This window comes from Colobus angolensis, unplaced genomic scaffold, assembly GCF_000951035.1.
Source record: "Colobus angolensis palliatus isolate OR3802 unplaced genomic scaffold, Cang.pa_1.0 Scaffold280, whole genome shotgun sequence".
Lineage (NCBI taxonomy): Eukaryota > Metazoa > Chordata > Mammalia > Primates > Cercopithecidae > Colobus > Colobus angolensis.
This window is the reverse complement of record NW_012116044.1, coordinates 1,718,660-1,733,318: the sequence shown is the minus strand read 5'-3', so window position 1 is coordinate 1,733,318 and position 14,659 is coordinate 1,718,660. Positions and strand designations below refer to the sequence as shown.

Sequence of the window (14,659 nt, the reverse complement as noted above, 5' to 3'; positions counted from 1 at the left end):
GAGAAGAAAATTTCCCAAAAAGTCAAGGATATACTAAGCTCACTACATTCCTGTATTCACCAGAATAATTTTTTGCTGAAAATCCCTGTCAGAAGCCTAACCACACTTCTTGTAGAATTAGTGACAGTTCTTCATATAATAAAGAAATGCAGCTATCCCAGGGCAATTAATCTATTGTAGCACTTCAGACAAAAGCAAGAGAGAAGCAGCAGAGAGGAAATTTCAACTGAAAAGTATTTGACATAATCAGCCCAGATAACAAACTAAACTTACACAACATGTCGAAAGTCGCAATCTACACGAAAACACATATATATGCCAGAGGGCATTAAGAGCCCACACAAGCCAAGGTGAAGTCTCCACCCTGAATACAGTACATATCTTTTAATCCCTGTTCAGAAAAGATGCATAGAGGAAGCTAAAATGTTCTTTCATAAACTTAGAGGAATAAGTGTAAATCTATCAAAATATCTTGAAGATTAAAAGTAACTACCATTGTGAAAAGCAATAGGGAGTTTTTCCTTTCAGTCTGTTTAAATACTTGTGCTTCCTAACTGGCTAGAGAATTCTAGTGTATGTCTACTTTTTCTGATCACTTTAAAAATGTGTAAGATTTGTTATTTCAAAATTTCAAACTACTTGTAACACTTAAATCCTGTAGAAAACAAATACATAGGTTGAAACCAAACATGTAGGTTGAACAAAAGTTGCCAAGTTTTTTAAACAGGAAGTTAAAATAAAAGAGAACAGGGCCAGGTGCAATGACTCATGCCTGTAATCCTAGAACTTTGGGAGAGTGAGGCAGGCAAATTGCCTGAGCTCAGGAGTTCGAGACCAGCCTGGGCAACGTGGTGAAACCCTGTCTTCACTAAAAATACAAAAAATTAGCCGGGCGTGGTGGTGCATGCCTGTAATCCCAGCTACTCAGGAGGTTGAGGCACAAGAATCTCTTGAACCTGGGAGGTAGGGGTTGTGGTGAGCCGAGATAGTGCTACTGCACTCCAGCCTGGGCTACAGAACAAGACTCTATCTCAAAAAAAAGAGAACAGAATATGAATTCCCAACTTCTCTGGCTCCATTTTCTCATACATAAGCTGTATGGTATTGCTACTTTAAAACTTTCCTCACAAACATTGAATAGATGAAAATAACAGGACCAATGAAAACGCTAGCAGAAGGCAAATTATTTTCATATTCCCAACTTTGTATTTAAAAAAAATTTTAAACATATAGGAGAGTTGAATGAATAGTACATGTTGAGTATCCCTAAATCTAAAAATCCAAAATGCTCCAAAATTCAAAACGTTTTGAGCTCCAACATGACAATCAAAGAAAATGCCCACTTTAGCATTTTAGATTTCAAATTTTCAGATTAGGGATGCTCAACTGGGAAGTATAATGCAAATATTTCAAAATGCAAAAAAATTCAAAATCTAAACACTTCAGGTCTGAAGCATTTTGATAAGGGATATTCAATTTGAAAAATAAAAACCCATCATCCATTAAGTATATCCTCCACACAGATTCAAAACTTGGATAATATTATCAAACTACACTAAATTCTAAACTGAATAAAAAACCACACTAAATAAAAATTAGTAACTAGGACATGTAATAGTCTCTGAGTTACGAACTCAATTAAGATAATTTGTTAACATCACATGGCTTTTCTGTCTGTGACCTAAAAATCTAATGAAAAAGCTCAAATAAGTGAACGTGTGCCTGGTTATTTTATATAACAGTGTAAAAAGTTAAACCTTTCAAAGAATCATTTACGATTTCCTCATAGTGAAAAAAAGACTAAAAGTGAAATTGTCTAAGGTTATGAAATGTTTATGTTCAAAAAAGATAATAAATATATTTCTAAGTAATTCTAGAATAGTCCAGAAAGCAGTCTTGGTAGTACCTAAAATTATTACCTTGGATCACAAAAAAGTAAGACACTGGTTTGTAAGAAAATAAGTGTGCTCTTAAGAGTCAAGTCTAAAACTTATTTGATGAGGACTTGGCTCACAGGTTCTCAAATAAGTTTTAGATTTCCAGTAGACAAGAAACATTCTAAGACTATGAATATACAATTGTAAAATATACAAGGTAAGAACAGAAAAATGGAGATGACAGTAAAAAGACTAGAAAATGCCAGTAAACAGCCATCCCCATTACCACTTGATAAAAGGACAAGGACCAAGGAGAAATCAAGATGTCCCGGGAAATTTCAAAATCACTCGTTACTTCAACCCTTAAAACTGCAACCTTTGCTGTGTGCAGCAGCTCACTCCTATAATCCCAGAGCTTTGGGAGGCTAAGGTGGGAGGGCTGCTTGAGGCCAGGTGTTTGAGACCAGCCTGGGCAACACAGTGAGACCGTGTCTCTACAAAAATGTTAAAAAGTTAGCTGGTGTGATGGCTCACACCTGTAGTCCTAGCTGCTCAGGAGGCTGGGGCAGAAGGATAGCTTGAGCCCAGGAATTTGAGGTTACAGTGAGCTATGATCACACCACTATACTTCAGCCTGGGCCACAGAGTGAGACCATGTCTCAAAAAAATAAAAACTAAACCTGCAACCTTTAAAACTGTAGTTGTGATTTCCCCATAAGTGATCATGCTATAAATGGTCTCTTCTCCCTATATTTACTCTCCAATATCTTCCAGAAAATAAAAAATATGTTGAAGATACTCTTAAAGAACAAACAGCTTAATCACACCTAAGTATCATTCCATATAAATCTTAAGTAAAGCCAAAAGTTGACAAACTAGTCTGAAGTTTTATGCTTTCAAACTGCCCATGATTTCAATGTTCTAAGATAGAAAATGCATTCTGTTATGCAAAAAATTCCCTGGTAATATCAAAACAGATGATCGTGTGCCTTTTCTGAAATGAATTGATAGTAAATCTATTTAGGTACATATTTTTGTGATACAGTCCACAGAAATGGATTTACGGTTTTATATGTGTGGATTAAGTACCTGGATACATCATAATGCTACATAAAATTAATATCTGGTCCTAAAGTAAGTGTACAACTACATATCATGAAAGATTATCTATCCCAGTTAATGGGAGCAGAGCAATGAACGAATAAAATGTGTGTGTGTGGTTCAGAATAAAAACAATGAACATACACTTTCTGACTGGAAAAGTATTTTTAAAGAATTTAGTATACCATAACAAGTGCTTTGTTCATTTGAAAATTCTAGGTATATAAATATTGAATTCGTTATCACGTTTATCTTTAAATCCTGGTTAAGTAAAAGTCTATAATTAAAAATGTACAAACAAAAAAAAAGATTAGTTTCTGTTACACATGGATATAAGAAATATCAGAATCAAGAAACTAAATAAAGCAGTCTTCTCGATGTCTACCATGATTTGCTGATTACACGCACAAATTTATTTCTTATCACTCATCTCCCTATATTATATCGCCATCAATATCAAAAAAAAAAAAAAAAAGAATCACTGCTCGTTAAGATGCCTTTATTCGTTCTCCTAAAGGTAGGAGTCAGAGGATGGGCATTGGCGGAGGCCAAGAGAGAGTAGCCACTAAAAAATTTAACATCCTACCTTTATAGCTAGAAAATTCAGTCCACTCTCATTGGCCAAAGCCTTTGCTATCATTGTTTTAGAGCACCCAGGTGGCCCATACAGAAGAACTCCTTTAGGTGGCTGAATACCCATTCGAATGAAAGACTCTGGATGTTTTAAGGGCCATTCCACAGCCTGTTTCAACTTCAGTTTGATGCTTTCCAGTCCTCCTATATCTGACCAGGATACCTGAAAAATAGAACATTTTCCAAATGTAAGTTTTGCCAGGACAAACAGAGAACTAAAAAAAATAAAACACATCATTAACAGAAGAAGTGCAAAAAAGAATAGAACCATTTAAGAATCAGGAAAATCCTTTAAAAAATTCTAAGGAGTATCAAGAAGTAAATTAGGAGTACATAAAAAGTGAACTGCATATTGTAAAAATACTAAAAAAAAAAAAAAGTCTGCTTGTAAGTCTCATATAAATAACTGTTTAAATGATTGAACAAAGCATTAAATCTAACCTTCTAGAAAGATTTAGAAGTTAGTTTTCATCTGTCTGAAAGTGGTTTGAGTCAGTCATCCAAGGTCTCATCTATGTATCTAATTTCTTATATCTCTTTTTTTAGCAAAACTACTTCCAAGCATATTTTTGTAGATCTTTATAGAACACACAATCATTTTTATCTTTGGCATATAAAGTATCTCCAAGGTTTTATTTTTCTCCACTAAGAAATACCCCCAGAACTGCATATGTCTTAAGAATATACATGTACCAGAAAACGTACACAAGAAATAGAATAAGGAGACAGGAATCCACACGTTAAAGAACCAACTATAACAACCAGTAACCATTAACAACCACAGTTCAACAGAAAGGATACTAAGTACAATAACAAATAGAAAAGGCCTTTGGGAGTTCCCAGGAAGAAAAGATTACTTCTAGCTGGAAGACAAACCTAAATGCCAACTCTTGAAGGATAGATGATATTTGGAAATGCGAGAACAGGGAAATGGATAGGTACAGGCCAAAAAATGACAGAAGGCTCAGAAGGAAAGAAGCATAAAAAGGGTAAGAGAAAAAATATTTGAGGGAGGGTAATAAAGAAAAGTTGAAGTCACAGCATAGGACCCTGAAGACCAGATGAAGGAATTCAAGAGAACTCTTCGTACATACTTGGAAGTCTTCGAAGGTTTTTTTAATCTAGAGAGAAATATGGTCTGAAATGTCCTTCTGTAAGACTTCTCTGACAAGATTCATTAGAGAGATCAATTAATGACATAAATATCAGAAAAAAAAAAAACACACCTTGAGCTAGAGTAAACACATGCACATACTGAAAACTCACTGGAAACATACTTCAGAGCTATAGTTGTGGGTTCTGGGAGTAGAAAAACAGGAAAAACTTAAAGCTACATTTGGAAAGGGGTGGTGAAACAAAATGGAATCAAGGGCAATATTCGGGATTCAGACTCGGACAAATGAGTAATTAAAAGTTACATGAAAAGAAAGAAGGGAACATGTTTGGGAATTAAGCAATATGATACATAAAGTATCAAGTGGGACTTGAATACAGTAGAAAAATATGGACTATGTGATGACTAATCAATCCATATGAATGGAAAGATTGTCTGGGGCCTGAGTGATGCATTCTCTATCCCTAATTTCTTTACAAGTATGTATAGACCCCATGTTGTAACAAATACTCCACCATAAATATAAACCCTTCTTAACAAAAGTATTTCTTAGGCATGTAAAGTCTCACACATAAAGTATGTTACTCATACTGCTTTATAACATACAGTACAAATTTAAAAAACCACTTTCACACTCTTCAAAATACTGTAGACATCAATTCAATTCTATTGTACAAGTAATCCATAAAACTTAAGCTAGACCAAGCTTGTCCAACCTGCAGCCCAACACAAATTGGTAAAGTTTGTTAAAATATTATGAGTTTTTTTGCATGTTTTTTAGCTCATCACCTATTGTTCATAGTGGTATATATTTTTTTTTAGTTTAATATGATTTTATTTAAAAATATGTACAACTGAAAGAGGGATCTGATCCTTTGTTAAAAGAAACCAATTTTCACAGTATATATTTGGCCATTTTAGCTTAGTGGCGAATAGTAACAGAAAAGGAAGTTTCTGTTCAAATCCTCACTCCAGCACACTCAGCCAGGTGCTTGGCAAGATGACACATTTCCTGGCCTGAAGCTCAGCTGGGAAAAACGTGAAGGATTCCTTAACTCATTGTCTGTGACAAATCCAACTACTTTTCAACTCTTAACAATTGCAAGTATAAAATACTTGAAATTTACGAGATGCTCCATTTAACGGAACAACTCAAATGCTAAAAAATTAGGTCAAGTACTATGCTTTAATATTTTTAAATGTTACTTAAAACTTATTGAGACAAGATACGCAGCACATTCTTGCTATTATAAACTCCTACTGACAACTGCTGCTTCATGGTCAAAAACTTTTAAAAAACAGAAGAAACCATAAGCATTGGTATACAACAATGTCTGCAGGGAATGTCATGTTTTACGTTTTGTTAACTGAAATTAAACCTGACCAAAAAAAAAAACAAAGGTCTAGAAAACCGACACCCATGTCATTTTAAATGATGAGGTAGATTGTTTCCTATGCAGTAAAATGAAGACAACAAAAAAATCCATATAACTTTCAAATCCTCTTTAAAAAAAAAGTCCAAGTTATAGTCACTTCCACAAACAAGACATTCATAAACTATGTGGTGGAGAGGTCATATTCAGACAGGTTCTGTACTTGATGTATTACTCAGAGATTCAATAATCAGTCTCGGATCAATCAGCTCTCCCCAAAATACAGTGATCTTGCTCTCCTGCATCACAGTGTACTCCACTACCACGGTTCCATTTTCATTGTGATAAACCAAATCAAATTTCCCAGGTTCTCTCAAGGAAGGTAAGGATGAAAGAATTTCTCTATCTACTTGCTGTATCTCTGGATTGCGGCTTAATATTTTTCCTTGTAATCAGAGACATCAGGAGAGTGTAACTGGACATTAGTTCCAAAGATTAAATGCAATCTTTTCTCCAATTTGAGGGGCAGCTGCTAACAGCAGTAACAGATTACAGTCCTTCAGGTGTGTCTCTACCAGATTCTGGAAAATAGTAGATGAATTTGTTACCACTTCATTTAATTCCTGTTGTCTCTGGTTGTCAGTGCTTCTATTTACAACACAGGAAACAGGATGCCCTCATCCTTGACCTCTCCCCCACATGCCCCGTCCCCTAGCTGCCTTCCAAGAAAAAAGGTTCTCTCCTCTACCCCATCCTCTTCCTAAACTGGGGAGAGACACATTGGGAGAAGGACCAAGAGCCTGTCTGCCACCATTTAAGCCAGAACGCTTCCGTCCAGCAGCACCTGCAGTCTGTGATGACAGCCCAGGGCCTGGACAACCTCTTCCTGCAAAAAGGCTTACTGTCTTTTAGAAACCCACAGCATACTCCGGGGTGCTCAATGACATCAAGCATTGGTCATCTGACTATGAACCAGAATCTGAACTAGAAGACGATGTTCCAGAGGTCCTGCCCTTGCTGGGCGTTAAGGCTAAAGGCAGGTTTTGTAGCCAGTTTCTCTGCAGTTGTACTTTTGGTAGAGGGTCTTTCCTTTGATAACTCAGCTGGTAATTTCTCTGAGGAATTTCTGGCCTCCAAACTGACTTTGCTGGGACCATCACTGATTGATTCACGACAAAACTCAGACTCCGAGGAGGAACTGGGACTCCCATTGGAGCAAATGCTTATACCACCTTTCCTTTTGGTTTTAACAAGGCTGTTTCTAGCAGAACCTTTTGGAGAACTACATCTGTAATTGGCCCAGTCTTTTACTGCCTGTACTTTAGGAGAGTTGGGATTCCTGACCTTTTTCCATATTCACATTTCTCCTTTTTTTTTGGTGATTTTCTTTTGGTCTCTTTGTTATCATCACCCGCTGTGCTACAGGTTGCTTTATTTTTTCTGTTTTCTTTTTGGCTTACAGTCTGATCTGTGACAGCTTTTCGTTCTAGATCCAAGACCTTCTCATTATTGTTATTGTTCTCTTGGCTCTTCCAATGCTTCTTTGAATATTTGTAATCCAGTTCAGTTTCTTCATCCTCCTCTAACTTAAATGTCCGCTTTTTGCTTTTGTAAGTGATAAATGAATACTGTCACCGTTACTGATGACTACAGAATTCTCAGCAACTCCTCTCTCTTCTAATTTAACTCTAAGGCAGTCATTGTCTCTCACCAGGTGTGCGCTCTCAGTTACGGGCACGAGCTCCCGCTCCAGTTAGAGGCCTCAGAGGGCCCCAGAACCGACGCCAAAGCACTGGCAGATGAGACTAATGAGATCTGTGATGACTCGGCATCTGTTCAAGTCAACCAAAAGTCAGGAAGGCCGTACAGTGCAGGGTAGCTGCTGGCGGGTATTGAAGCCGTAGCCTAACTGGCTCAGAGGCTGCCATCTTGCTTGGAGCCTGTGTTAGTATATTTTATGTGTGGCCCAAGATGATAATTCTTCCAGTGTGGACAAAAGAAGCCAAAAGACTGGACAACTCTGAACAAGACTGAATTTATATGACTATCAAGGTCTGTGTGGAAAAGGTAAATAATGTATTAAAATATGCAACTCTCAAGATGTTTCTGCATGCCAACCCTCCTAATGACAATGGTGAAGAAAGAGTTAGAACTAAATATTATAGGTATACAATACTCAGTTTCACTTCTGCATTTCATTACTAACTGGTGGAGGAAGTTCCCTCTCTCAATTTAGGAATCTCCAACCATAATAAATATATATTCTACAGGCATTTAATTATTATAGAGGTTCCCTCTCCTGGGCTGTTTAGGACTGCTGACTATATTGAGACTTTGTGCTACTGGCACTTAATAGAAAAGATTAAAATAAATTAAATGATCTGACTTATTTTGAAGACAGGAAGAAATACAAGAAAATGCTCAAAGAGGAACATTTCTTTGTGAGATAATCTCTCTGAGACACACTGAAAGAGCTTTCACTTTTTATGGAAGTTCTCTAAAATGTAAATGAAACACATCAATCAAGTGATTCTTATCGTCTATGAAGATCCATGTGTTGGTAGAAGGGCTATCATTAAAGAAGGAGTAGTGGAGTTTAAGAAGAGCAAGGAAGTTGACTTAATGGAAAGTAAACCAGAGTAACTGTAGTTCTACTTATATCTCAGATGGCAACAGTGAGCTATAAATTTAAGATTCTGGCTTCTTGGTGAAGACTGCATGTCATGTAATTAGATATACCTTGTTATCTTCCTAACAGGTAAGAATAAAAACCTTAAAAAGGGAAAAGAAGGTAAAATAAATAAATAAATAAATAAACAGCTCAAAGAGAAAAGAGTCCATTTCAAAAATCATTAAAATTATTTTTTTAAAAAAAGTTTAAATAACTAGCTTAGGAAAGGTACTGTTACAAGTATGGAATATAAGAGGAAATGGATGATACAAAAAAGAAATGCAAAATCAAACTGTGGGGGTAAAAAGCTCAACTCTCTACTAATCAAAGCCAAAACATCCAAATTAAAATAGTGAAAAGCTGTTTTCAGCTTATAATATTAGCAAAGAGTAAAATATGGACTTCTCAAGGCCGGTAATATACAATGAAAGAACACTGTCACTCACTGGTAGAAGAAAACAAATCATAATGTTTATTAAATGTACTTGGCAACATATTTTAGAAGTTCATACACTTTTACCTAGTAATATTACTTCCTAGACATCCTCGCAAAACAGTTCAGGAAATACAAAAAGATTTCTTCTTCAAAGACTCATGGTACAACACTCTGTATGATAGAAAATAACCTAGAAACAACCTCAATGTCAAACATCAAACAACTATTAAATGAATTATAGAATACCTAAAGAATGGACGATCATATAGACGTTAAACAAATTTTAAAAGATTATTTTATATTTTCTGAAAATTTATGTAATAAAAAAGCAGAATATAAAGATTTTAATACATTATAATCCCAATTAAAACACATACACACAGGTCAGGAGTTCAAGACCAACCTGGCCAACGTGGTGAAAACCAGTCTCTACTAAAAATACAAAAATTAGCCAGGCTTAGAGGCGGGCACCTGGAAACTCAGCTACTCAGGAGATTGAGGCAGGAGAATCACTTGAACCAGGAGGAGGTTGCAGTGAGCCGAGATCCCGCCATTGAACTCCAGCCTAAACGCCAAGAGTTAAAGTCTCAAAAAAAAAAAAAAAAAAAAACCACCACCACATACACACATATGCATTTTCAAAAATTGTTATTTTTAAAGTGGTAGGAATACAAGTGATTTCAATATTATCCTTAATAATTTTTGGTATTATGAAAATTTTCTACAGTGAAACTGTATCATATCATTACTTTTATCATTTGACATGCATACACGTGTGTGTGTGTATATATAAAAGCATAAGGACTAGAAAGCAGACTAAGATCCTAGAAGCTGTGGTCAAGAAAAAAAGAAAAGTATGATGCAGATGGGGAGTTAAGAGGTTCAGTCAAAAACAAAACAAAGCAAAAAAAGCTTTGATGGGTCCCCAACGTTGTCAGGGAACCACCCATTCATCTAGTAGAACTAGGTGACAAAGTTAGAGAAATCACTGATTCACAAATCTAGGAAATTTTCTTAACCTAAGTTTCCTCCGCCTCCCTGGTTCAACATAAGTTTCCTTTATTATTACAACTATAATTCATTTATTCTTTCCACCTATTATACTGTGGTTAAAATTTACAACTGAAATAAACTCAATCAATTTTAAGAAATGTCTTCTATGTGCAGGATTTGTCTAGAGACTGTAGGGGCACAAAGATGTTTGCGATAATGTCCAAAAAATCTATAATCTAGAAAGAGAAATAAGTATCCTAAAAGAGATAGTCTCTGCCTAAATATATAAAATATCTGTCTTTACACAAATTAATACAAAAACTACTGAAAAACAGCTTTGCAATTCTCAAATAAGATAGGAAGATAGACTTGAAAATTGCATACATGTAAGATGTCAAGTTTTTAGAATATAAAAATAGCAGCAATTCCCACCTTGTTGATTATGAGAATAGCAGATATAAGAAGTATAGCCTATAAGAAATTATAAAGGAGGATGTAAGAATTATCTGTTACCTAAAAGTAACCATTGTTAATATTTTGGTGTAGGACCTTCTAGCCTTTCCAAATGCAAACACTTGCGTGTGCATGTGTGTGTATGATTTAACTGAGATCCTAACATATTCACAAGTTTACATTCTGATTCCTTTTAACTTCATACTTTTTTGATATAGTAAATATCTTCTAAAATTTAGAACTTGGTAAAAAAAAAAATGGTCTTGGGTTCAAATCTCAGACCCATTACTTACTATGTGACTTTGGGTAATTTACTTCAACTCTCTAAACTTTTTCCTCTTCTATAATATGGGGATAATAAACCCTAAGGTCTCAGGATCATTGTGAAAATTAAACAGGAGAGTATATGTTAAATTAATTGCACTTTACCTGGCATATGGTAAATATTTAATGAATACTAGATACTTTATTTAAATGTCTGAGAGATGATTATAAATAGTTTATATTCTGGAGGACTACTGAAAAAGATGAGTCATTACATTTTTAATTTCATAAGCAACATTTAATTACCTTCACTTTATTTTTTTTTTTGGTCTGATCACTTTAAACTAAAGGCAAGCCAATTTTGCATTTTGATTTTAGTACTTGAAAGCCAAATAAATGATTACTCTTTCTATGGCTATGATAATAATTCACAAATAAATATGAATCAGCTTAAACAGCCTGGCCAACATGGCAAAACCCTGTCTCTACTAAATATACAAAAAAAAAAAAAAAATTATTCGGGCATGGTGGTGCATGCCAGTAATCCCAGCTATTCAAGAGGCTGAGGCAGGAGAATCACTTGAACCTGGGAGGCAGAGGTTGCAGTGAGCCGAGAGCATGCCACTACACTCCAGCCTGGGTGATACAGCGAGACTCCGCCTCAAAAAAAAAATCTTATTATTACACAGAAGAGTTCTAAAGGACAGGAAGTCATGGGAAAAGTTAGTCTGTAGAGAAGGATAAACATCACCATGAAATCATAAAATCCTAGAACTAGAAGAGGAATTCTAAAGCTAGCTGCTTCACCATCCTACGTTCAGACAGTATATCATCTTTCAACACCTCTCATCTTACAACAAATACTACTTTACGCTTAAAACTGTTTTTTAATTCAAGATCCTTCTTTTTAAGAACTTACAATATATCATAACTACCGTAAAATTATTCCTACAATCTAGTCTAAATTATTTTTACAATCTAACCTAAATCATTCCTGATAATATTTGCATCCGATTTTATTTTGCCCTAATGAAAACAGTGAACAGCTGCTCACATATGGCTTTATAACTTTTTGAATTAAAGTTAGAAATACAAGAACAGCTGTCAAACAAGCACAGAGCAGTGAGATAAATTTCCCAATGAACATGTCCCTGACAAACATCCTATAGTTAGTTCTTCCTAGCCAAACACCCCAAAACAAAATAAAACAACTACAACAAAAATTCAAACTGTACACCCATATAAGCCAAGGAAGTTGATGATCAGGTTAAAAATAAATAGAAAAAGAATACTTTTATGGACAAATTCCAAGGGAACAAAACAAAAATTAATGAACTGAGCTATAGACATCAGAAGAATTACTATGAGAGAGGAATTCCGTAGCTCTAGGGGGACTGACAATGTTTTTATACATCTATGAGTCAAGATCCTCTTGCTTGCTCGGTGCCAAGTTTTATATCACCAGTGACAAAAATTCTTTTCAAATTATTATTTTAGAGAAAATGCCATGAAAAAGAGCACTTTACATTTTGTTTTTTCGTGCTAACAACTCCCAATGTAAGGACAAGAAGTCAGGCAGTGGCAACTGTGCTGGCACCTGTTCCAAATTCTCTGTGGGGTCATACACTAACTTTTCGACAATGTTCAAAAGACACATATTTTGTTTAGAAATCATAAATGTGCAAATTATTAAAGATACTACATATTGCAGGAAAAAAAAAAAGTTGAGAAAACCAATCTCCAAGGTCAAGAAGAATTATACATTTCCAAATGCTTCTTTAATAGAGGGAAAGCAAGATTAGGAAGCAGTAACTGTTAAAATGTGTTCTTAGAGCTAAACGAAAATAAGTAAAAGCCATTAGCTTTATATAGTGAAAAGCAAAAAAAAAAAAAAAATTCCCTTGCTGTAAAGACACATTCTATGAAGATTTTTTTTTTTTAAAAAAGAAGTCAAGGTTCCAGTTTCATTATGGTGCCATAAGGCAACTACAGGCTCTCTCCTGTTGATTAAAAAGGAAAACATCAGACAAAATACAAAAATCTCTCAAGGACTCTGAAAAGCAATGAAAAGCAGACAACAGACTGTGGAGACAAGTAAAAACGTAAAGAAGTGCTATGCACAGGGTGAGTGGCAGGGGCTGAATATTCAAAGAGGTCTTTGCTTGTCTTTTCTCTCAGCCTTTCCCCTCTTTGTTTTATTTTCATTTTTCATAAGCAAGCTTAGGTTGAAAACATCTAACAATTTCACAGGTGAGAGTACAGGAAGCTAAAAAACTAGATTAGAAAGAATATAAGAAACTATACACCAAAATTGGGCCACTAATTGCTCTTGATTTGTTGGGATTTGTTGCTCTTTAGTAAATAACTTGAGAACCTCACTAAACATATAATAGCTAAGAGGGCCAGATGTTCATAGATGTCATATTTAATAAGACATTAAGATGGGAATTATTCAAGTTTAAAAAATACAGGTATCTGAAAAAAACATGAAAAATACTATCAACTTAAAGGTAATTTTTTTCAAACTGTATAGATTTCAATAATTAGTTTAATGGTTACATTCAAATCTTAGCTCAATTTCTAAAATATCATTACATTACAATCACACTTTAATAAGTTTACTATGCATTGTCCTCAGATCTGGCTATGCATGAAGTCAAACCTTATAAATATAATAAATTACCCAAGTAACTTCCCTTAGATTACAAAAATGTATGTCTTAATTCACCTTAAAAATGATTAACCATTTATGAAATTAGCTTTTAAAAAACTACCTACTTTTGTCAGATGAAGAAGTATAAGAAAAAAACCTCATAAAAAATGGAAACTTAAAAAAAGTAACAAAAATTAAGAGTCAGATCATGACAATGGCATAAAACTCGCCTACAAAATTCTTCATACCTCATTAAAATATTTTGCTTTTTCTAATTTACCAAATTCCTTGAATAACTTCCCTATAATCACCAGAAAATGTTTTGAATATTTAAGAAAACTGCTCAGTAACTCCTGCAATTCTTACCAAGGCATAGCAGAACTAGGAAAGATAAAGGAATATGGACAATATAGAAACTAAAAACAAGGAAACTTAAAAACAGAGGGAAGAGAGAGGGGATTCTACTGATTGACCCCCAAGCACAGGAGCTAAGCATATGTTTAACAAGTTTCTTAAGTGAATTTTAAGTCAATCATATGGAATGCCACATAACCAAATGACCGAAAACTAGAAGAAAGTGTTTTTAATAGTAAAAATGTTTAAATGAGTTTTGATTACTTTTCTTGATAATTTGAGGCTTCAGTAATTAATAAACAATTTTTTGTATATGTGTGTATGACTAGTGTCAGGCCTCTGAGCCCAAGCTAAACCATCATATCCCCTGTGACCTGCACATACACATCCAGATCCCCTGAAGCAACTGAAGATCCACAAAAGAAGTGAAAATAGCCTTAACTGACGACATTCCACCTTTGTAATTTGTTTCTGCCCCACCCTAACTGATCAATGTACTTTGTAATCTCCCCACCCTTAAGAAGGTTCTTTGTAATTCTCCCCACCCTTGAGAATGTACTTTGTGAGATCCACCCACTGCCCACAAAACATTATTCCTAACTCCACCACCTATCCCAAAACCTGTAAGAACTAATGATAATCCACCACCCTTTGCTGACTCTTTTCGGACTCAGTCTGCCTGCACCCAGGTGATTATAAAGCTTTATTGCTCACACAAAGCCTATTTGGTGGTCTCT

At 35.0% G+C, this 14,659-nt stretch overlaps 1 protein-coding gene and 1 pseudogene across 2 annotated transcripts in view; both read right to left on the bottom strand.

The window, feature by feature from the left end:
• The window catches only part of SPATA5 (spermatogenesis associated 5), a 377,786-nt gene that overhangs the window by 284,125 nt on the left and 79,002 nt on the right, over positions 1 to 14,659 (bottom strand). For both annotated transcript variants that reach the window (XM_011948623.1, XM_011948624.1), the window contains exon 11: positions 3,565 to 3,774. In XM_011948623.1, the coding sequence (XP_011804013.1) occupies positions 3,565 to 3,774 (210 nt within the window). The remainder of the gene's footprint in view (positions 1 to 3,564; positions 3,775 to 14,659) is intronic.
• LOC105516419 lies at positions 5,758 to 8,364 on the bottom strand (annotated as a pseudogene).